This window comes from Triturus cristatus, chromosome 3_2 (genome assembly GCF_964204655.1).
Source record: "Triturus cristatus chromosome 3_2, aTriCri1.1, whole genome shotgun sequence".
NCBI classification, from domain to species: Eukaryota; Metazoa; Chordata; class Amphibia; order Caudata; family Salamandridae; genus Triturus; species Triturus cristatus.
Window position 1 is genome coordinate 1,028,910,226 of NC_140584.1, and position 25,236 is coordinate 1,028,935,461.

Sequence of the window (25,236 nt, forward strand, 5' to 3'; positions counted from 1 at the left end):
ACCATTCCTGCCTGTGTGATTTGTGTTACATAAGCTGCCTTTCAAGCCGTATAACTTACATTCTGTATTCTTTGAGCCCCTGCGTACCCCGTGTACATTTGATTAACTTGACTGAATGAAACTGTATGGGGTTAGCTTCTCTATGCAGAACAGGAACTACTTTTCAGCCAGTAAGTCTGAATGACATCTGTTAAAGCAAGCTATGAACAGCAAGGGGGGACTCTGCCAACTCACCTACCATGCGCAGTTGTCACTATCACTGAATAACTTTAACCCTCTTTCTCAATCCTATCGGATATTATTTAGCAGTTTTTGTTCAATACTAAGTCTGCTTGTTTGAAAAGAAGATTTCCAAAGGTGGAATGCAGCTCTCGCTCAAACCAGCCTTTCTATGGCTTTGTTGTGGGGCTCCAAGTCTGGCCCTATATGCCACATTGGGTAATCTTGCTCTCCTAGGCTCTCAGGAAGCCTGCAGAATCTGTCTACTTTTCACGTGTTAAGCCAGGAAGGGGGCTGAAAGCAAGCCTTACCTTAGCCTTTAAACACCTATCAGACAGGAGATCCAGGGTCCCCTCAATTATACTGACTCAAAGGAGGTGTCGCCTCCATATCGTTTCTCCCACAGAATTACACTATCTTTACATTTTAAAAATACATTAACTGCGAATGGTCGTATCACATTTCCGGCGTATCTACAGTCTTTTTTTAACTGAAGATGATATTTCTGCAATCTTTTCACATGCTGCCATACAGGTCTTGTACAACTGTATGCCCTGTGTACTGAGAAAAGGTACTAGTGTACCTGTTCGACTCATGATGTGCGGCCCCAGTGCATTGCTTACATTACTGTAAGCTTCACTAGATACCACCTTACAGAAGGTAGCAAGGGGTTCCATTGGTTGATAAGACTTCTTACAGTGTGAAATACTTCACTCCACTAAAGCAGCAAAGCACAGACAACTTCCAGATTGCCATTGCATGCCCTCTAGCTGCTTCAAGCCTGGTCATGTCACACAGCACACTGACAACACACAGGAGAAGGAACGCGCACTGAAGCCAAGCCAAGGTGCCAACTTTTCCTCTTAGCATCTGTTCTTGGAAGATATGTTATTGCTGAGATCCTACACTCAGAGATCTGCTGGTGATGCACACCCATGGCATATGAAAGGCAGGCAGATTTGGTGGCTAACACCTTGTTTGGACTGCACAGTCCTTTTCCCAGGCTTTCATATACTCATGGTTAGTGCACTTGTGCTTTCTACGCATGTGCTGGGCGTTTTCGCTTTCCCCTCCACGTGTTCTTTGTGTACACAGTGAGCTCCTCCCAGAAAGGCTAGCAGGCTGACTCGTGTATATTCAATATGAGTGTTTAACTTCTTCCTTCTACCTAATAAAACACCCAGCCCTGCTGTCGATAGTTAGAAGCGCAAAGAAAAAGCGGTTAGCCCACATCACTCCACATAACGTGGGCTATGCAATTATAAGCTGGTATGTAGTGGGGATCAATTATGGCCTATGTTAATCATTCACAAAGAAACAGTTAATTGGCATCGGGAACCTGTTTTATTCAACCATGATTAACGTAATTTACAGAAAATGGCAACCAAAATATACATACAGTTCATCAGAATCTATGAATATACACATACATACACATTATTCATGAAGACACAATTAACACATTTTGGAGAAATCGCCCCTTATTTCTTAGCTTCTTGTTAAGCAACTAAGGGAAAGAAATCAACAGGCGGGTGCAAGCATATCGCTCAACTTAGACGGTGTCCTCGTGCTGCAAAATGGATTTCCATGGTGGCATAAATCCCACTCCCATTGGAGTCCACCAGAATCACGTTTGTATCAAAACCCGCTGTTGTGCTCAGTATTTGTGGAACCTGTTAAAAGTTAACTGCAGTCAGCATGAGCGGTATGCTTGAACCGCCTGTTGACTTCGTTCCCGTTTTCCACACTCTTTCTGGTTTCCTCTTGTCTTGAGGAGGCCAGAATATTACACGGCCGAAACGTATTGACTTCCACAAAGGAGGGGCCTTTTTAAATGGACTTTTGTGCTAATTTAGTTGCCTGACAAGGAGCTTGGAAATGAGGGGAGACTTCTTAATTGACTCCTTGATTCTAGGACCACGTTCAAGGTAGATTATGGAATGAAATCACAACATAAATAATACAGCAAAAAGCATACTAACACTGTGTAGATATATGGTTGTATCTTTGTGTCTATATTACATTGCTTTTGCATATATTTTGTATTAATGAATTAATATGTATATGTGTATATTTGGACACCGATATCATTTTAGGAATAGTTAAGACGAAGTTCCCACGAGGAAGGGGTAAGCCCTAGTAATTGCATTTCGGGCGCTCCTTTGGGGTAAAGTCAAGACAGATTTGCATACGATTTGTCTAGTTCTAGAATCTAAAAGTTTAAGAGCATCAGCTGAAGTTTATCTATTCATACAAACACCAGCAAGACCAGTCCTTTGCCAGAAAAGTGACAAACGCAGTTGTCCCAATCTTCTTGTGCCAACTTCTTCCACGGTTGGAGGATCCTCAGATTCCAGGCTATCATGTCCCTGCTCATCCAGCGGCCTCCCCTACTATATGCTGCCTCTTCAGCCCTACTGCTGAGAGAGACAGAGTAAAGAACAGACCATCACACTGTGTGATAATAAAAAAAGGTTTACAAAAACAAAAACCCAGGTGTATATAGGCAATAATAGCAGAATTCAGAAAAATGTTAAGAAGTAGGGTTGGTTGTGGACTAAATCACGTGTAGTCACTAAAGAGGGTTTGTGATGTGGAAAAAGGTCTTTAGAAATGTGCTGCATTTAGGTGTGCCCACAAACATATACAACTCTTGTTTAGTTATTTACAGCCCACAACATTGAAAGGGAGTGAAAGAATTGTCAAGCAGCTAAGGGGAGACAGACATGGGGTTGGCCAATAAAAATGAGACTGAAACTTTTCTAGGATAGTGTTCTTTTAAAAAAAAGGCTAGAATTGGATTTGTAAACTAATTACTTGGTAGTTTAAAATAAGTCAGGTATTACTTGGCAAATGGCTGTTTGGGGTAACGTTTTACAATAATTACATTTGTTTTACTTCACACACAACTTGTTGTTGAAGCAACAGGCTAAAATTACAATTATACCACAATGAATAAATCCTCTTTATGTGCATGGTTGTAGCAAATCTGTAAAAATGTCTTGGTAGAATATTGTTTATCCTCTGGCTGTTGGAGACCTCTTAAATGGATGTCACTAAAGGATAACAGAATGCAGCGATACAGAGGTCATTCAAGTTCTGTAAGCTTCTCTCCACTCAACCCAAAGCACAATGTTGTCAGTGAGTAATCAAAAAAAGGGGGGAGTTACCCTATTGCAAAGCAAAGGGACAGGGTAAGAGAAACTGTTCAAAAACAATAGAGTCCCTATTAGTTTTTTAGCATTCAGGAGGAATCAATGCACTCCTAGAATACAATTGTATTCAAATACTAATGTTGCCCTCTGGTTCAGATCAGATCATTAGAGAACATGCAAGCACAAAACCAAATGTATAAAAAAATATTAAGAATTTATTTACAAAATCGATGATGACAATTTTTACTTCTGGCCACTTTATGTTTCGGAAGATATCTTCCTTTGCCTCCTTTAATCGTTTACAATCTAAGTCTTTCAACATCTGTTAAAAATAGACGGACTGTGTATCAGTTTGAAATAGTCAGTACGCATGTTTAAAAACAATAATGCAAATACAATATACAAAATTAAAATCATATACAGATATACAGTTCTTTTATTCTTGTCTGTGGGGTTGTTAAAAAAGTGTCGGCGCAGCGTTTCGGTGATTTCTTTATAATAAGCACCTTCTTCAGGACTAACAACATTCAACATACATCTCTCTATTTGGGAATATTCTTGTTTATTTGTGGTAGCGTGTCTGTATTATTCTTATACTCCGCCACCGCTGTATATATCTTTATCTTATATTTCTGTGATTTCTGTTTGGATTCGTAGGAGCCACCGTATAATTTCCTCTTGCTTACTGTGTTTCGTATTTTCTAATTATCTTAACTACTATCTCTTCATTTTCATTCCATTGGATCCATGGATACCGATCAGATGGCCCAGAATTTGTTCTTCTTTCAAGATTCCCACTTGGTTCTCGTTTGGGTTCTTGTCTGTATGCGCTTTCTCAATTTGCGCTTTGGGTGGCGATAATTCCGTTAGGATAGTGTCCGATATGGTTTCTGCGGCCTCCCTGCTCCAAACGAATCTCCGGAAATCTTCTTGTCAAGAAGATTTCCGGAGATAGAAGTTAAGATAATTAGAAAATACGAAAAAACCTGTGTGGGGGGGCTCGAGCCCACACGCCCCGGGCACCGCCACCTCCCCGGGCACTAATTATTTAAAATAGGGGGTCTGTTTCGGACCCCCAAGCCCCGGGAACCACCACCTCCCGGGGCTTTGACAAAGGTGGGAGAGGGGCCGCGCGCCCCCCCCTGGAGCCAATGATGGCCCTGGGGACCGCGACCCCCCAGGGCCGGATCCTGCAGTGTCCCGGGGTGCCCACCCCGGGACACTGCTGTTTGCAATGGGAGGGCGAGAGCCTCGCGGCTCCCACCCTGCCATTGCAAACTGCTTTGCTTCATTGAAACGAGAGCAGGGAAACCTGCTCTCGCTTCAATGAAGCAAAGCAGATTGCTTTTCCACATGGGGAGCAGTATGTTAGCTGCTCCCCATATGGAAAAGCAGTGCCGGCTCCCGCAGGAAGTGGGGAGCCGGCGGGACCGTGGGGGGATTGGGACCCCCCACGGTCCCCAACGAGATGGCCAGGCCTTGGGGGATGGGGTCCCCGGGGCCAGTCGTGGCCCGGGAGGGGGGCCACGCGGCCCCCCTCCTAAAAATGTAAAAAAATAACGGCCCCGGGGGATGGGGTCCCTGGAGCCAAAAGGGGCCACAGGAGGGGGGCCACGGAGCCCCCTTCCCGATTTTTGGTTTTTTTATTTAAAAAAAAAAGAAAATTGGGGGCAGGCCCTGGGGGATGGGGTCCCCAGGGCCAATACATTAGAAAAAGAAGGTGTAGCCCCCCTTCCAAAAGAAAAAGACCGGGATCGGGTCAGAGGCCACGCCCCCTCCTTACACCACTCTGCAAACGCGCCCCCTTGAATACTGGGGGTCCCTGGGGGCCTACTAGCCCACCAGGTACCTCCAGTAAGCGCCACGGAGTTGCGTTGCAGAGTGTTGTAAAAAGGGGCTTGGCCTCTGAACACCTCTCTGCAATGCAGCTCCCTGGCGCATACTGGAAGTACCAGGATTGAAGAGGAATTAATTCCCCAACTTAAAACGCGCCACAGGGCGTGTTTGCACACGTCACCTCAGGCCCCGCCCCCTTCCTTCACCATTGTACAAATATTCCTCTAAAATCAGCCGAACTACGAATTCCTATTTACTCACCTGTTATCAGGAGAGAACCCAGGGCTGCATCTTTTAGCCCAGCAATGACTCTGAAAAGTAATTCTAAGCGTACTTACCAGTAACTTGTCTTTCCTTCCATAGGAATCCATTGTGTGGTTTTCAGCAGAAATGAATTACTTTAGTTTAAATACTTGGCAAATAGGCAACAGACGTTTAAGTACAGTACAGTAGTTACAGTTGTTGCAATGGGCAACACAATTTCAAACACAAAGCATCATTGAGCTCAATGTGAATTTCTAGTTAAATGCAATTAGTTACTTTATGGATTACTTTTCGAACCACAGGACTGGATCCTAGATTCAGTCCTTGGATTTCTCCTGTAAACAGTTGAGAAAAAGCGTTTTGGTTACAGTAGTAATTTTTAAGGAATATTATTGTATTTTAAAAGTTGGCACTTAGAAAAATGTTCACATAGAATCACCAATGTTATCCTATAGCAGAAAATTCACTTAGCAGGTAAGTAGTGTTACCGTTACTTTTACTTACTCAGTGGTGGATCCTGGATCCAGCACTGGCCAACCTCCTGTAAACAGTTGAAAGAATGTGTTTAAGTCATACCGACGATTTTTTAGGAATATTTTTAGTTTGTGAAAATAGACACTTAGAAACTTTTCTGCTGAAAACCACACAATGGGTTCCTATGGAAGGAAATACAAGTTACTGGTAAGCACACTTAGAATTACTCTTCAGGGTCAGTGCTGGGCTAAAAGATGCAGCAGTGGGTTCTCTCCTGATTACAGGTGAGTAAATCGGAATTCGTAGTTCGGCTGATTTTAGACGAATATTTGTACGTTTCAAAAATGGACACAAAATTTTCTGGTGAAAACCACACAATGGATTCCTATGGAAGGAAATACAAGTTACTGGTAAGTACACTTAGAATTACTTTTCAGGGTCAGTGCTGGGCTAAAAGATGCAGCACTGGGTTCTCTCCTGATTACAGGTGAGTAAATCGGAATTCGTAGTTCGGCTGATTTTAGAGAAATATTTGTACAATGGTGAAGGAAGGGGACGGGGCCTGAGGTGACGTGTGCAAACACGCCCTGTGGCGCGTTTTAAGTTGGGGAATTAATTCCTCTTCAATCCTGAGGTCCCCTGGGGGCCAACTAGCCCACCAGGTACCTCCAGCATGCGCCAGGGAGCTGCGTTGCAGAGAGGTGTTCAGAGGCCACACCCCTTTTTACAACACTCTGCAACGCAGCTCCGTGGCGCTTAGTGGAGGTACCTGGTGGGCTAGTTGTCCTCTAGGGGACCTCTGGATTGAAGAGGAATTAATTCCCCAACTTAAAACGTGCCACAGGGCATGTTTGCACAGTATCACCTCAGGCCCCGCCCCCTACCTTCATCACTGTGCAAACGCGCCCCCTGGCGCGTTTTAAGTTGGGAGATTAAGTCCCCTTGAATCCTGAGGTCCCCTGGTGGCCAACTAGCCCACCAGGTACCTCCAGTAAGCGCCACGGAGCTGCGTTACAGAGAGATGTAAAAAGGGGCGTGGCCTCATTACAGGAGGGGCGTGGCCTCTGGCCCGATCCCGGTCTTTTCTTTTTCAGAAGGGGGGCTGTGTAGCCCCCCTTCTTTTCTAATTTATTGGCCCTGGGGACCCCATCTCCCAGGGCCTGCCCCCAATTATTTTTTTGGGTAAATAAAAAAAAAAAAAAAAATCGGGGCCATATTTTGCCCCAGGGACCCCATCCCCGGGGCATGGCCCTTTATATTTTTTTAACTTTTTATTTTTTATTTTGGAGGGGGGCTGCCTTGCCCCCCTCCTGTGGCCCCTTTTGGCCCCGGGGACCCCATCCCCCGGGGCCGTTTTATTTTTAATTTTTTTTTTAAACATTTTTAGGAGGGGGGCCACGTGGCCCCCCCCCCCCCCCCCCCGGGCCACTACTGGCTCCGGGGACCCCATCCCACGGGCCTGGCCATCTCGTTGGGGACCGTGGGGGGTCCCAATCCCCCCACGGTTCCGCCGGCTCCCCGCTTCCTGCGGGAGCCGGAATTGCTTTTCCACATGGGGAGCAGCTAACATGCTGCTCCCCATGTGGAAAAGCAATCTGCTTTGCTTCATTGAAGCGAGAGCAGGTTTCCCTGCTCTTGCTTCAATGAAGCAAAGCAGTTTGCAATGGCAGGGTGGGAGCCGCGAGGCTCCTGCCCTGCCATTGCAAACAGCAGTGTCCCGGGGGTGGGCACCCCGGGACACTGCAGGAGCGGGCCCTGGGGGGTGGCGGTCCCCAGGGCCATCATTGCCTGCAGGGCGGGGGAGGGGGGGCCGCGCGGCCCCCCTCCCACCTTTGTCAAAGCCCCGGGGGGTGGTGGTCCCCGGGGCTTGGGGGTCCGAAACAGACCCCCTATTTTAAATAATTAGTGCCCCGGGGAGGTGGCGGTCACCGGGGCGTGTGAGGGGGGCTCGAGCCTCCCCCTCACAGGTTTTTTTTCTTTAGAAAAAAAAAAAAACCAAGCCCCGGGTGGTGGTGGTCCCCGGGGCTTGCGGGGGGCCTTTGAGCCCCCCCACTCATGTATATTAAAGCTCTGGGGGGTGGCGGTCGCTGGGGGGAGGAGGGGCTGAGAGCCCCCCCCCCCATAATTCAGATTAGCCCCGGGGGTGGCGGTCCCCGGGGCTGGTGGGCCCCTCTGGGCCCCCCATTATAATATAGTTTTGCCCCCGGGACTTGGCCTCCCCCGGGGCTAAATAAAAACGAAGCGCGGGAGGCCGCGCTTCGGTTTTTTTCGTCAGCGGGATGCGCGGACCCTAAGCGCATTCCGCAATTTTTTTTGGGCCTTGTGGGTCCTTGTGGGACCCCTGAGCAGGCCTAGGGGGTCAGGGTGTTTCTACCCTGCCCCCTTGTTGCGTTTTGCGCCTTTTTTTCGGTTTTCTTGTGCCTCGGTTCTACCGAGGCACAAGATGGCTGCCAACACTTCCTGATTCAGAGTGTTGGCAGCCAATTAGCATTCAGCTCGTGCACGGCCGGGTGCGCGCTGGGTGCGGGGAGGGTGCGCGGATCCTCCGAGGCCATAGATATACATCTTTCTAACTCTATTTTTCTCAGGAACTACTGAACGGATTTACACCATTTAAGCAAAAGGCACGAGTCTGAACTGAGGATTACCTCTTTGCCAAATTTGGTGTAATTCCGTTCAGCAATTCGGGCTGTAGCTGCGTCAACAGGTCCTATGGGAAAATGCATGGGGAAAACGCATTTTGGGACCCCCTTTTTTCTCAGCCCCCGCTTGACAATCACCGTAAAATTTTCAGGATAGGAGCGGAACGGAGCTAGACAAAAGTTTGGAAAATTTCGCGAAGATTCGTCAATCGGCGCCAACGTTATTCCAAATAGAATGTTGCGGATTTCCTATGGAAAATAGGTCCTAACTATATCTACCTACTGGCGACCGCCAGTAGGAGATATATATATATATATATATCCAAAAGAAAGGTGCTCTCACACTTGAAGGTACTACACATGGCGTTCTTTACTTCTTTTTATTGCAGGGACCGCAAGGCAAACAACTTCGCATTTCCAGCTATAAATTCGCCATTGTCACCATACGCGTTTCGGGCGAGCCTCGCCCTTGATCACTGGCATGGCTTCTCAGGGGGATGGGCAGCAGACAGGTAACTTTGCATCTCATTAAGTTTATATATCCCGCCCTATTGGGCATGTATAGGAAGTGCATGCTGGTCTTGGTAGTTCAAAAAAGGTCTTCAACCTCTAGTAGGTGCCGCAACCTTGTTCCCCTCACCTATGTTCGACACCGCAGTGGGTTGCTGCAGAAATGCCAGGTTAGTGCCAAGCCTCTTAATTGTCACTGCAACTAAATTTATATATAGTCGCTCCACTCCCACCATAGATACGGAGCACTCGCGAGCGGGTGCCGGCAGCACGGTGGTGGTCCGTGTCAACATAAACGCTCCAATGCACCGGTATACCAGAACACAAGCCAGCCTCGCGGGGCAAATTTTAAAGAAACTTTATTTTCTTATCAGAAACAACAAACGCGTTTCGGCATTCGCGCCAGGAGCATTGGAGCGTTTATATAACTATATATAAAAATAGCCTGGCCATTTGGTGGTGATTACCCGTCAATAACATCTCACTGCTTTTCAGCAACTAAAACAACGTTCTGCAGACTGTTTTCCTGGAAGTGAGTATCAGGCCAGGGTTTGGTGTCTTGATATATCTATTTCTAGATATATCTATATTATATCTATATCTATATCTATATATATATGAAATGTAGGAACTCCCACAACCTCCGAACGGGCGGCGAAGAAGGAGAGACGGACCACAGGAGTCTTCAGGCAAGAATATTTATTCAACCATTACGACCATTTCTCAGCAAACCATGACGCGTTTCGGGCTCGAAAGCCCTTGTTCACATGCGGAGACAAGTTGCACTGAATGATTTTTTATGCGCTGCAAAGTGTACACCCACTTCCTGATCACGTGCTACTAGACCAGGAAAACAGACTTCATGTGATATTCTGAGAAACAGTGGAGTCAAATTGCACGATGATTATAGAAAACGTTATACAAATGTAAAATACGTATAGTTGGTATTTCATGCAATCTGAAGTACGGAAATGTAATGATAAACATTGTAATAGGCAGCCAGCATAAAGCTTATACACGTGACTGAACTTGTTTAAGTATGTGAGTGTTGGTATAACAGGATAAATCCTTAAAAAACACCCAACCGACAAGAAAAATAAAACAATGCCATTAAAACCATATACCGTATAATATCATCATATAAGGACACTCAAAATCTGTACCAATGCAAAAAGGTACATAGCAGCATTTTCAATGATTGTGCAAAACCGTGCGAATGTGCAAAATATTAGGGAATATGTGCAAATATAACAAAACAGTAAGATTAAAATAGGAATGAATAAATATTAATAACAATAAAAAATACAGTCCTGATAGTTATTGTTAAAATCATATAAATTTCATTTCTAAGATTCCATCATCTTACTGGAGAGTGCTGATAAGTCATAGAATAATGTATATTATATATATGACAGCAGAGGTATAGGGAAAAATCTGCGCTGTGACCAGATAGCTAAAGTGCGTAGTGCAAGAGATAACCACCCAAGAAGATGTATAGTACACAAAGCCCAAAGCAAGAAATAAAAATAAATATCAAAATATATATATGTATGTACAAAGATATGTACACAAACGAGGCTCATTATGAAAGGGGTGGAATGAAACAAGGAGATTACTGAGATTTATACATATGTAATCTCTCAAAGGTTAAGTCATCAAATCAAGACATCATTAAACAAAGTTATGCATGTCCTCAGTATTATTGAGGCCATTAGGCCATTTGCTGTCAAACTCTAAGATCTTACGAGTTTCTAACTGCCTTAGTAAAAGTTCCCTATTGCCGCCCCTTCGGGGTTTGGGAATAGCTGCTATTACATAATATTTAAGGCAGTTGACATCACTGTTGTGAGTTGAATTGAAATGGCGTGCCACCGGATACGCAGGATCATTGTGTAAGATGGCTCTCAGATGTTGTAAAATCCTAACATGCACCTGCAGCTTCGTACTACCAATGTAATTAAGGCCGCAGGTGCAAGTCAGGATATATACAGCAAAGTCAGTTCTACAGGAAAAGCTCCCTGTGATAGCTACTTCTTTAGTGCTAAAAGGGGTGAGGTAGTGAGTTTTATTAATGCCAAACTTACAAGCTCTACAAGAAGAGCATTTACGGAAACCAGGGGCAGATTTTAACCACATAGCTTTCTGTCTGATTTCAGGGCTGCTTATATCAATATATATATATAGATAGAGTTATATATATAAATCCCAGAAGCCCGGAGACTGACAACATTACAAATACTGGTAACATTGCGTGGCAGCCATCGCATCATCACTAAACTATAGAAAGCCCTACAACCAAACAGTTCAAGAGTCCCCTCAATGTGAAAGATAGTTGGGAAGAAGACTTGGGTGCAGATCTTTAGCAACTACCCTCAAACATGTAAATAAAATGTCTTGGAACGCAAAACTAAAATGTATAATTTCATTATTTACGCTGCTCCTACCTCACCCCATTCAAACAATATAACGTTTCCAGCTATCACCATTAATTGTCCTATATGAAGCAAGCAACTCTTTACTATATGACATGGTCATATTGTGTTATTGAGTCCTCCTGGGTTGAGGTGAAGAGGCAGCCAACTCTCTGGACTGGCAAACAAAACATGTATAATGCAAATGGTTTAATGCCGACGCCAAAGTCAAGCGAGTAGTCAAGTTGCTTCACTGACATAGTTACAATTCTAGTTACAATTCTAGTTAAAAGGGCTATTGCATTGTGCTGCAAAATCTATTCATAACCAAAACATGACGAAATGGTGGACTGAGCACCATAAGTGGGTTCAATCAGAAGCCACTGTGACTAGACTATTAAGACAAAGATCTAAGAGCCATGTTGAGGCATCATATTGGGCTGACTTATAACTAAAAGCTTACTCAAAATCAAAATGTAAACCATTGTGAACTATTTGCATTGAGTATACTATAAAACCGAATTTTTTGCCTGTCTAAACAGTAACTAATTAACTGGTTGTTACCATCGGTCAACTTTTTACCATAGATGCATCGATCACTGCCCAAAATATGGTTGTATTTTTCATTTAATAATGCAAGCCTTCTTGATTTAATGTTAAGGGCACGAATACGGTCTCGCTAGGAAACCCTTTTGTACGACTCGGATCCGGAGGGCTTTCCTAGAGAATTGTGCTCTCAGAGTCTGAGCAACCGAATACAATGCACCAGTATGGTGACGGACTCTGTTCGCTCGGACTCCCATTGAACTCTATGGGATCCTGCATACTGAACACGTACACAGGCTCCGATAGCAAAACCGGGTGGGTGGCAAAAAGCGTACACCCTGTGGCGGGCACCCCATGGTGCCCGACACACGGTGCATGCCTAGAAAGGAGGGACACCCATGGGTACCCCCCACGGGACAGATTCAGCGGGCTGGGGGTTTTGGGGGGCCAGCTACAGCCCCCAGAAGTCCGTATCGGACAGCCACTTCGTCTCGCTGAGACAGAGTCAATACGGCTGTCCGAATCATGCACTGTACTCGCTCGTTCGGAAGCCGGCTCAAATGCGTGGCACGATTTGGCTGCGAATTTGTAGGACTGACAGGATCAGGTTTGGAAACCATTCGGTCGACACGGATGACCTTTTCGCATCGTACTTGGTCGTTCAGAACAGGGGACGATTCGGTCGGAAACATTGGCTCTGAATAGGAACTGCTCGTTCCAGAAGCAGTCTGGAGGCCTTCCTAGCAAGATCGTACTCAGGCCCTAAGTTGTGAATTTCACTCTGTTTTGGTGCCCTTTCATTTTCCTGTTATAATCCTTGATGCACAGGTGGAAACAATTGAGGGGTTCTTTGTTGAAGTTTAAAATGTGCTGTGGATCATAGAAGAGAAACATTTCCACAAAATCATGAAGGGCTAAGGGCTGTCTAATCTGTTCAGGACATTGCTGTTTAGGTCAAATAAAAAAAATGCTTGTCAAGACAGGGAACAAAACTGCCATGCATTACTGACTGAAGGAAGAAATATTTAAGCGCTTATTCAACTTTTTGCTGGTCTTGGGAATTCACCCCAGCACTCAGGAGCAAATTGTGTCACTGGTAGCTCGTTATCATGCAGAGAAGGAGCATTTGTAAGCACACGTCTTGAGCAGAAAAGCCCAAAAGAAGCTATATTCCTCTATGTGGACAATCAGCTAGGCTTCATTCAACATATACACACATTAGGCTCAGCTTTCAAGACCTCTGCTGACAACCGCAGCCCCCATCAAAAACCACTACCACAGAACAACCTCTCAAAAAACACCTCTAACACACATTCTTCCTTCCTCAAAAACCTCTATGCCATACTTAAATATTGCACAATAACGACAATGGGCCTGAGGCACTGCTAAACTGACATGAACGAAAACTGGTGAAAAATTAAGAGATATGTTTTCAGTAGGGTTTGTGTTTGAGAAGGAGAGGGGCTGAGCCTAACTGCAAGTGGGAGAGTGAAGGAAGCTAGCTCTTTATACAGTGGACCAAAACAAAGTACACTGTGTAAAGAGTCCAGGCAACCCCCATTGGTTTACGGAGGCACAAATTATATCCCAAATGCTCTTTTACAGTAGTGTGGGTGAGCAGTTAGGCGTATCAGAGCATAGTGCTAAGCATTTGTTGACACACACAGCGGCAATAAATAAAAACACACAATCAAGAATAAATCTTGAGACCAATTTAGAAAAATAAGTTGTATTTTTATATACATTTTGATACCAGGAACATCAACAGCAAGTATATACTTAAATATTGAATTTTGCAGGCAAGTAAAACAGTTACTTAAATGCACCTTTACGCACAATGTTTTTCTAAGGGAGAAAAGGCATAGAAGACACAGGTATTTATGGTCGGCTTCTGGGAGTCTCCTTTGGTTCCTAGGGTCGTAGGGGCCAAGGTCCAAAGTACTACCAGCAGTTACTGTACTGGGGCGTCAGGGTGCAGAAGTGCTGTTCACGTTGGTAGCGGTGCGCGCTAGGCTGCTAAAGCGAAGGGGGGCCACCTAAAAGCAAGCTGCAGAGGGGGACTTAGGGACAAGTCCGAGAGCTCCCAATTTGGGGCTCGAGTCAAAAGGGTCCGGGGGACACGAGAGCACATTCGGTTCATCGGTACCCTGGCTGGGGGCCATGAGTGCAAAACAACGAGGTCGGCTAGGCTCTGTGCGCCCTGGAGCCTTGCGGTTGTCAGTCTCGCCGGTTGAGGGTGCCAAATCAGGATATCTGGGCCCCTTTCAAAGTAGGTCTCTGCAGTGCTAACTTCTCTTGATGGCTGCTCTGTGTCGTTGCAGTCCGGATTGGACTTTCACGTTCTTGGCTTGCTGCAAGGAGTACCCCGGGTTTTGGTCCTGTGCGGCTCCGGGTTAATCCTGGTGTCCTCTCACTTGGTTGGGATGGGGCAGATTTGACCTTCAGGAGCACAGGCACCTCTTACCTCTTCCTGGGGGGCTGCGGTGTCAGGCTGGCAGGTGAGCGTCAACTCGGTGAACCGGACTTTGCTATTCGGTGCCTGTGGACTGCAGGGGAGTAGCTCCTCTACTCCAAAGGAAACTTCTTGGTAATTTGCGAAGGGCTTGCAGTCTACTGGGGTTCTTGGAAGCTGGTCAGCTGCAGGACGAGTCGCTGGTCACGATTATAAAGACAGTGCAGGTAGGCAGGGTTAGCAGTAACAAACTACAGGACGATACCCATAAACCCAGTAGAGACCAGGGTAGATAATATATAGCATACAACAATTTCTCAACAGGTATTATTTAGCAGACAAATTGTAAAAAGCACAATGAATTGCAACATATGGGGAAGAAAGGACAAGAGACCAAGAAACATTGAATGGAGAACTTCTTTTTGCATATATTTGGTTGTAGGATCAAGAAAACAAACATAAAAGCACTGTGTTACATTGAATGTCATGTAACCTGTACTAAACTGTGCACAAGTGCTCGTGAAAAGGTGGCTGGCGCTGGTGACACATGAATGGGTATATACAGCGGGAAATGAGACGCAAGAACAACAATAATATATACAGTGAACTCTATTAATGCCCATACACTTGATACATTATGAACCAAGGTGTTTTTTTGGGAACCACGAGGAAGGCGCCAAGAATTACGCTGCTGAAGTCGACGGCATTTCGGCCTGTATGCAGTTTAGTCCTTTGTTAGGACCAGGTTACGAATTTTTAAGAAAACAACATGGGTGGGAGCAATTGTGACACCTTGAGAAAAGCACTGTGAATGTGCTAGAGCTCGGTGGTGACCAATGGAGCTCAGGGATGGTGGCGAGAGAGAGCGTGCCTTGCAAAGCTGGGGCTGGAAGAGAAGTGGGAAGAATGGCACCGGAGGCCAAGGATCTGTTAGTGAAGTCGGATCACTCGGAGAGCAGGAATGAATCTGCTTCAGGGGGTCCAAGGATTCTGGGGATCCCAGTCACGCTGGTGTGAGTCTGGAGGAAGGATGTCAGGTAGGGTTTAGCTCCAAAAATCCCCAGCAGTTTACAGTTCTCGGTTTTCTTGCTGCTCTTCTGTGTCCTCTCTTCGTGATCCGTTGAATTTGAGTTGCTGGCACCAGGGGTGCCACCTAAATACCCAATTTAGGGTGTTACAGGGAGTGATAGGTAGTAGCCAATGGGCTACTTACCCTGAGTGTGTCTACACCCTCTATATAACACCTACCTGTGAGAAGTGAGCATAACCGGGACCCGGAAAGCTCAATTCCGACAAAATTAAGATGGTGGGTTTCTAAAAGTCGTGACCACTTCAGGTAGCCCACCTTAGGGGTAGTACTAGCCTGAGAGGGGGCACACCTCCTGACTAGCTAATTTTGCCCGCCTGTCCTGGTGCCAAATGGGCCTGGGACAAGGGGTGGCATTTACCCTGTCTGGGGAAGCCTTGGGTTGCATATCAAAGGCAGCAGAGGCCTTTGAAGCCTCCTGCCATGATTTGCTGATTACTTAGCCATCCTGCTTGGAGGAGGTGACAACACCCCCAGCCAGAGCAGGCATTGCTTCCACCCTCACAGAGTGGCATCTCACCTGCAGAGGGTCAGAAACCCGTCTATGGTGGCAGGCCGGTCTACACCAGTCAGACAATACACAGGTAGTCGGTAGGTTTTCAGGGGGCCACCTCTAGGGTGCCCTCTGGGTACATGTATCAATAAATCGATCACTGGAATCAGTGTGGGCTTATTAATATGAGATGTCTGATATCGAATACTTCTAGGTTCAGTGAAGCCATCATGTAGCTGGAGAACTCGTAAACACCAGTGTCCATCACACGCACTTGTACTCAAAATGGCTTCCTTGTCCACTTGCAATATCTAAGAATCGGCTTAGACATCATAGGGGCATATCTGTTCATGGAAAAAGGGCTACACATGTAGTATATTGGCTGCTGTAGGGGTGGCTTACCAACACTGCATGCAGTGTCTGCAGGCATGGCACACAGGAGGTTGGTCATGTCGTATCTTTTCTTTTCTCTGCATATTGGCACAGCTTGCAATAGCAGTTGGCATGTTGGTGCGAAGGGGTCCCTTAGAGTGGCATAATACATCCTGTCGTTCTTAGGGCCCCTCTTTAACCGCCTTGCCCTGGATACCAGGGGTACCATTTACTAGAAACTTACAAGGGGTGCTAACGGTTTTGCCAATTGGGGGAACAATTGTACAGTTTTAGGGAAGAGATCTGGTTCATGAGACCTGGTTAGCAGGAACCCAATGCACTTCTGTCAAAATTGCATCAGATACAAGGCAAAAAGTGGGGGTGACCATGTCAAAAAGGGGCACTTGTCTACAAAGGGCAATCTAGAACTAAGTGGAGCAAGACATACATCATCTACATAAAATAGGCTCATAGATGTTTAACCTTGTGTCCCAGGGCAACAGGTTGACGGTGACTCTAGCTAACTGGATTTTATCAAGCTGATCCTTTTTTGCGCCACAGACGCATTCAGCTCCAACTACCTGTTGCTGGAACCACCGGGAGACATCTGAAAGGGAGGGATTAAGCCTAAGAAACTGTGAATATCACCCAAATTCTTAAGCACTAGTAGCCGGTGAGTCATCAGAATATGTCTCACAATAGAAGTTGTAGGGCCTAAATTAAGCCTAGCCTGTGTTTTACATAATGTTGAACATGCGTCACCTGGGCTTTTTCCAACACTGTGTCCGAGATGTCCAATATGGCAGCGTCTGTTCGGTGACAAAGGTGGAAATTAGCTTGGCAGTACTGAAGAAACTCATGTTTGTTAAGGTGAAGCTTGAGCAACTGGTGACGATTTATTCAGGCACTCTGCTGGTAATATCTTCTTTCACTTTCTGAAATAACTCACACCCTCGCCATGCACTGCTTATGACCTCTCATATTGCATCACTCATGACATGTTCTATGCATCATTGACAACATCATTGATAACATGTGAAATTGTATAATTGATAATACTGTGCATGGTGGGGGCGCGAGTTAGAGTTACTTTAAATGACTACAACCGATTAATTTAATTTTTTTTGTTGAAAATGTTACACGTAATTTACCTAACTAGAACGTCACTTGAACCTTTGTTTTTTTCCAGTGATTTTCTGAGTTTTTAAAATCCACACTAAGATATTATCATACCAAACTAGATTGTCACTGGAAAAAAACCCAAATACACACACACACACAAAATATATATATATATATATATATATATATATATATATATCATTATTATTTGCATTACGCTTCAAGAGTTAAAGAGCCCCTTTACCCATATATAATTATTGCAACTTTTTCATTGCTGTGAGCTCATTCTGAGGAGGAAGCTGCCTTGTACACCTATACCTGAATGATTTGTGTTCTTCAAACCTTACACTTTCTCAGTTAATGTGAATATTTCTACAAACACGGTCTTCCTTAACACCATATAGTTCCCCTACTAAGGCTTACGATTCCTATCCCATTGGTCGTACCCGTAATGATCTCTGTGCAGGCAACTGTTAGTATGGTCCTTCCAATACAATCACTTCATACCGGTTTCAACCCTTTTATCGAACTCCCAGTAATCCCTTTCAACATCTGAATTCACTGTAATCTCTCAGTGAAACAGTTTCATCAATACTTAACTTGCAATCCATTCACTCCCGTTTCATGCATCTAAATAAAGCCTGCAAATCCCTTCGCAGACACTAAACCTTCTCACGCAGAGCCTGCACATTCAAGTATGTTCAGTAATCCCTGCTTAAACAGTAATCACTGGAAACAGCAGAGACTGTACATAAACCAGTGTGCACCATAGACTGCTCAGCAATTACAGCACAAGTCTTACTGGGTGAAATTGTGCACTTGCTATGTATGTTTACCAATTATTATTGTACAATGTTTATAAAGGGGTATTAGGGATAAGTGCCTTCTGGGGCCAATAATTTCTACAGTCAACAACTATTATAGTTGTGAACTGACACAATGAATGCTGCCCTCAGTAATGAAAGCAAGCCGTAGGTGCTAGTTCAGCAAGCCAGCGGAATCTGCTGAGCAGTCGCTGACAACAGCAGCCATTGTGCTATTGTCCCAAGAAGACAGTGTGGGAGACACCATTACCCTTAGCACTATGCCTGTAAGCATTGATAGGGTAGACACTATTTATATAGTTTCTGTGCACAGTGCATCAAGTAATGACTTTACCCAGTAGCAATATCATTAATAAACAGCCAGTAAGGATTACACCTCCTCACAAAACAGTGTAATTCAGAGTAGCCCTAGTGCTCTGTAACAAAAACTTGCAACATTTAGATCTGACTCAACACAGACCGTGCCAATACGCGCATTCCTAGCAAACGGTAATCCCACAGATAAATACAATCAGCCCTATTTAGAGTGTGGCAGACAGGGTACTCCACCACAAACATCGTTCACTACCCTGTCCACCAAACTGTTGGCTCACCTGCTCGGTTAAGAGTTGGTGAACTGTCATATTTCCATCAGAAACTTTTGACGGACGGCCCACTGACCCCTTTGAGGTGGCCGCTCTAGCCGTTAGGCTACCTCCTTTTTTGATTTCCAAAAACAAACTTCCATTTTGGGACTTTGTTTTAGAAAAACACAAACCTTTGCTGTGAGGCCAGATGAAACATGCTGGTTGCACAGCAAAGCGACAGTGCCTTTAGAGGAGCCTGCTTGGAGGCGATCTCAGCATATGGCAGGCAGTCATTCGCCAGGGTGGTGAAGGACATCAGCGAATCTTAAATAAAGCCCAACGTCTTCAACATACATTCCATCAGTAAGCACTTCTGAATGGTAGATGTTTTACTAGCAATCAATGATCTGAAAGCCTGGACCCCAGCATACATATCATGAGTAATCATCCCACCCTGGTATTACTGAATCCCACAGTAAAACTGTACAGGAATTGCTGAGTCCAGGAGAGATGCTGCTCCCTTGCCTGAGATTGTCGAGTCCTACTCAGAATAAGACTCACAAGAATTCTTTCCTGCCCTCAGCACTTATATATGCCTTGGATGCAACAAAAAAGGAGCTAGCTATCTCATAGACATGCCTCTATGAGCAGGCAACTTGGATAGGAACGAGAGGCTGTGTTCCTTTTCAAAATGGAGCAAGAGGAAAAGACAAGCGCTCATTTTCCTTCTAACGCCTTTGTACACAATTCCCCGTTAGCACCAAAATTAACCTAACACAGCTGTCTGTAGGTAACAGGGTGCTTAGGGCAGGGTCTCGGGTTAGGAAACCAGAGACAGATGCATAACCAGGCAGTTTGTTAAGCCAATTATTGAAATGACTCCTTAATTAGCTGAATAATTTCCACTTCCAAAGGCCATTCTAGAAAGGTACAAGGGTAAGGAGGCATTAAATAGTTACAGCAGATCATCTGCCGGATCCCATCTGACAGGCTGCCAAGGCTGGCATTTACACACAACACTTTGGGTGACCCGAAGACTCAGAGAAAAACTGAAAATCCAGAGTTCAGTTCAAATGAAGAGTTCATAGGCATGGTCACCAAATCCACGACGTTCAGTTTGCTACCTTATATTGTTTCTCTGTATTCATCCAAGTCTCATACAGAGTTGAGTAATCGCTCTCTCTTCCTGTTGGCCAGTAGTAGTTCACATGTTATAATACCTTATAAGATGATTCTTACATCCTTATATATGTGTTGCTCCCGCTCCTGCTCTTCTTTCTGCACTGCCACCGATGCATTTTCTAGAGTGTATTTCCATAGTTCTCGCTTCTCACCCTCCGTCTCGATCCTGGAGTTACCAAGTCCCACAAAAACATAGAAGAGCAAAAAAGTTAATTAGTGCAGTCTGCTCCCTCTGTGTTCCACAGGCCCTTTAAACACAGACTTGTATGGCACTGGCAACTTCATATTAACTTTCACACACTCAGCGATTCCGCTAAGATTATTTCTTTACCAGCTGCAAGAAATCAAGTGTCACTGATGTGTATGAGGTGACTGGGTCTTCATGGCGAAGTAGTATCAGAGTAAGGAAGGTTGGGTGCCTAGGAAATGGAGTAGTTTGTAGACATCATTGGATTAAATAAAATAATAAGCAGAAAAGGAGTTAGATGGTTTTATCCGAAATTCTTTCATCCTCCTCCCAGGAGTAACCGGTAGACTGAAAAGGAGGAAGTGGAATCGTGGCCATGAATGGCAAAATCATTTTTAGACAGAATGGGGTGAGAACATCAGGAAAAACCCAGAATGTCAGAGAGGACCAAAAATGAGACAGATAACGGCTGAGAAAAGTTGACCTGTTCAAAGGAGGAGGTTGGTAAAGCCACAAAATAGGACATGGTGTGGAATGAGCAGCATGGAATGTTAAAAAAAGGTAACAGTTTTCCTGGTGGATACTCTAACCGTTGATTCTCCAGGCAACAGACTAGAGCAGCAGTGCTCCCACGTGCCACCGGGTGACAGAGAGGCTCCATACTGGCCTCGTTCAACCCTCGAAGTGAAGGAGCACAGCCGCACATAACACCACTCCTGTGCACCAACATCAGTTAATGGGTTCACTCTTTCCGCATGCTCTGGCACGGAACACAAAACAATTGTCGGTACCAGTGTGAAGATCTCTAATTTGGGACCTTTTTGAAAAGTAAATAGAAACCACTCCAGATAGGAGGGCAGTTAGGAATCTGCGGTTAGGTAGAGTATTTACCAGAAAGAACATTACCAAAGATAAGTAACTTGGTCTGCTGATGGATACTTCTAATTGCAGATTCCTCACCTTAGAATAGATACCGAAGCTGTACCTCCTAAGATGGGGGGAAAGACCAAGAGGTCCTCCAAGACCAAACAGACGAAATTAACTTTCAGTTGAACCTGGCTGTAAAGGCATTAGTAGTATGCGAAAGTGTGCACGGATGCCCACGTCGCAGCCTGATAGATGTCAAAGACAGGCACTCCATGTGCCAATGCAGTGATGGCAGCACTTGCCCTGGTGGAAAGGGTCCTCAGTGCTTCCGGACGGTGCTTCTAGGCGAACGCGTAGCTGATCTTAAGGCAAAACACTATCCAGATTGACAGAGTCCTTTTCTGCACCACCTTACTTTTCTTTCCCCCCAGAGTACCCTACAAAAAGCTGATTGTCTACCCAATAGTCCTACGTGCGATTGCTGCAAAAGCTTAAAGCTCTTTTGGAGTCCAGCCTATGGAGTCTCTCCTCCTTATTTGAGTGGTGATGCAGGGCAAAGAACATTTGAAGGATGGTGGACTGTCGAACATGAAAAGGAGTTACGACTTTCATCAAGAAGGCCATCGGGGTCCGCAGAACCAGTTTGTCTGATTAAAAGGTGGTGTATGGCAACTGTTTTAAAAGAGCATGGAGTGAACTCATTTGACAAGCTGAGGTGATCACAATGAGGAAGACAATTTTGACAATCAGAAGAGATAAACAGTTGTGCCTTGACTCAAACCAGGTACATATGTGGTACATCAGGACCAAATAAGGTTCTACTGTGGCATTGCAAATGGTTTAGCAGGGAACATGTATGCCAAACCTTTGATACACTGCATCACAACAGGTGATTTAAAAAAGGACAGTTGGTCCGGCAAATACAAAAAGGCCAAAAGGGCAGAAAAATAACTTTTAGCGCCAACTACAAGACCTTGCTGAGCCAAAGACAAAACAAATGATAAAACATCCATTGGTTTGGCTTGAAAGGGGTCAGTGTTGCGGGCTCCACCTAAGGCCATAAATTGTTTCCAGCACTGGGAATAAATTGACTTTGTAGAGGGATGACTGGCAGCTAGGACCGATCCACAACTTCAGATGGTAGATCAGATGCAACTATCTGCAGCAGCTCAGTCTCCATGTGTGGAGGTGTAGATTGCACAGGTTTGGGTGCAGAACCTTGTCCTGCTGCTGGAACAGAAGGACCTTCTGAAGAAGTTGTTTAATCAGAAGACAGATGCTCATGCCCACACATTCCAGGTGCCAAACTCTCCTGCCCAAATCCGGAGCCAACTGGATGACTTAGGGCTGGGTCGTTCTTGATCTTCTTCAGGACTCGGGGCAGGAGAGACAGGGTGGAAAGGAGTCTCATGCTCCACTCTAGCTGGAATGCATCTCCCAGAAAGAGCATTCTTAGGCACTCCAAAGTGCTAAAATTATGACACTGCCTGCTTTCACCAGTGGCAGAATAAATTCTGCTAGGGTTCTACACACTGTTCATAGATGCCTTCTGCGACCATGGGATCAAACCGTAATTTGTGATCTGCCAGGCACAGTCTGTTGGGCTTGTCCACTCTAATGTTTAAATATCCCTCCAGGTGATGCAATAAAATGGGAGATGCTCTGACACCCCATCCCACTCCAGAAGTGCACAGCCTCTTGGTACAGAATTTCACCCCACCCTATTTAATGAAATACCACATAGTGGTGTCTGTGAGAACTTGCACCAGCCTCCCTTTCATGGACAGCAGGTAAACTTTCAGTGGCAAGCGAATGGCATGCATCTGCAAGAGACTGATATGGAGCTGGGATTCTGCAGGGGACCAGAGTCAGGGTTCCTACACGGGTTTGGGGGTGTGGGATTGGGCGGTCCCGCACTACCAAACTTGTAATGTGGTCCTGAGGATGATACGTTGGGATTACAGTCTAAGTGTCCTAAATTCATTGTAACGAAGGAAGGCGCTGAAATGTACAGTATCCAAGACAGCTCCTATGAGAAGAAGCCTCTGCAAAGGAGTCAGGTGTGACATTGACATGTTGATCGAGAACCAAATTGATTTTACAAGGTTCGCGGTCGCCTGGAGGTCTTCTCCGACTCACTGTGGTGAGGCCATCTTCAGCAGTCTGTTGAGGTAGCAGAAAACTGGTACCACAACCTCTGAAGACGAACGACAACCATCACTTTTGTGAACTCCTGAGGAGTGCTGGTGAGCTCAAAGGAAGCACAGGAAATTGAAAATGCTCCTGTTCTACTCTGAACGGCAGGAAACATCTGTGGGACTGCAGGATGTGTATTTCCACATAACTTGTCCAAGGCTACAATCCAGTCGCCCAGGTACAGAACAGACAGAACTTGGTCAATTATGAGTATTTTGAATCTGTCCTTCCACAGCAAAGAACTCGGAGAGAAGATTTAAAATAGTACAGAGCCCTTCATCCTTCTTCAGCACAAGGAATTAGCAGGAGTAACAACCCATAACGAATCAATCGGTATCTCTGAGGCCAGAACACCTTAATGCCGCCTTTGGAAAGTTAGGCACTCACCACTTGCAGCAAGATGGAATGGTGCTCCTCTGAAAGCTGCTCTGATATGAGAGGACGCTGTGGTGGGTTGGAAAGAAATGGAAGGAAAAAGCCCTGCTGAACGATCTGAAGGGTCCATCTGTCAGGTGTGATTGTTTGCCACCCTGGAAGAAAGGGATGGATGCAGTCTCCCATTGACTGGGTATGAGACACTAAGGAAAAACTGAGGCAGCTTGGCAGCTGATGATGCAAGGGAGGGTGACTGGGAAGATCGGTGCCGTTGGGGACCGGTATGGTGCATGCTTGCTCCCTTCCCCAGCCACGGAAAGACCTGGGGCCTGGCGCGACCTGTATTCCAACCCCCCTTGATGGTATGGAATGCTACCAAGAGCGATTGGCAGTGATTATACAAATATACAAGCATTCCTTCCATCAATTTGTGTCTATGTTTTTGCTTGTTCTCAAGATCATGTCCACTACCTCTCGGTTTAGTTCCCACTAGTGGACCATCCCTCTTGTCTGCCTCTGTGTTTTATGTGGCTGTATATGTACTACTAATAGTCTTGTGCATTTCTTGGTAGTACATAACCATATTTCTAGAGCAGGTTTCGAGAGCAAGCAGGATTTTGATAAAACTCTATTGATAGAACATTGTGGTGCTATCCATTTGGATTTGAACAGCCGCCCCTTCTATTTGTGAATGAAAGGTGTTTAGAGTAAGGAGCAATGCTTTCAGTTGAAGGAGCATTACGTTTTTTACAGTCTACTGTTGTGTCCACTGTTTATATTTTGACTTTACCCATTTGTGTACAGTATTCACCCGGTGTGCGATTCACTAGGTGATCGTCATAATAAAATTGGTTCTGCAAAGTGCTTGCCTTTTGCCATATTTTCCTGTCACCACCATTTCTGCCCCTTTTGCACTATTTACATAATCACTTGATCATGCTTGCCAATCCCTAGTTGACAATGGCCACAGATCTATGAAAGGCCTTAGATCTAACTTGGGTTTTAACTTTAAGTCTTGCTTAGGAATCAGAAAGTAAACAATGTAAACTTTTATACTGTGTTCCTCTTTGAGTACTATAGCGCTTTTTACCAATAGGGCCTTTTTTGTACTGCTGTTTCTTTGGTAGCATGGCTTGGGGTTTCTTCTCCAATGCTATATAAAGGCCAGGTATTGCTATGTTTAGTACCCACTTGTCAGATATTTTTCTGCCATTCCTGCAAAAAAACAACATTCTACCACTAACTATAATGGTGTGATCAGATAAACCCTGAAGTGAGTCACTTGTTTTGTCACAAACATCTGAGCCATCGGGCCTTTCCTCTTCACCTGACATAAAAGGGTTTGTTGTGGCTGGTTTGTTGCCAGTGAGAAGTAGGCTGTTGGTTGTAATTTTTGCGAGGTCATTGTTTGAAAGCGTGATCGCCTTGACCTTTTCTATTTAGTTATAACCATTCT

General features: G+C 45.1%; 1 protein-coding gene across 2 annotated transcripts in view; it reads right to left on the minus strand.

Annotated features, from left to right (window-relative positions):
* Positions 1-25,236, minus strand: part of MKS1 (MKS transition zone complex subunit 1) — a 226,412-nt gene that overhangs the window by 83,715 nt on the left and 117,461 nt on the right. For both annotated transcript variants that reach the window (XM_085649666.1, XM_085649667.1), the window contains exon 8: positions 20,213-20,321. In XM_085649666.1, coding sequence (XP_085505792.1) covers positions 20,213-20,321 — 109 coding nt within the window. The remainder of the gene's footprint in view (positions 1-20,212; positions 20,322-25,236) is intronic.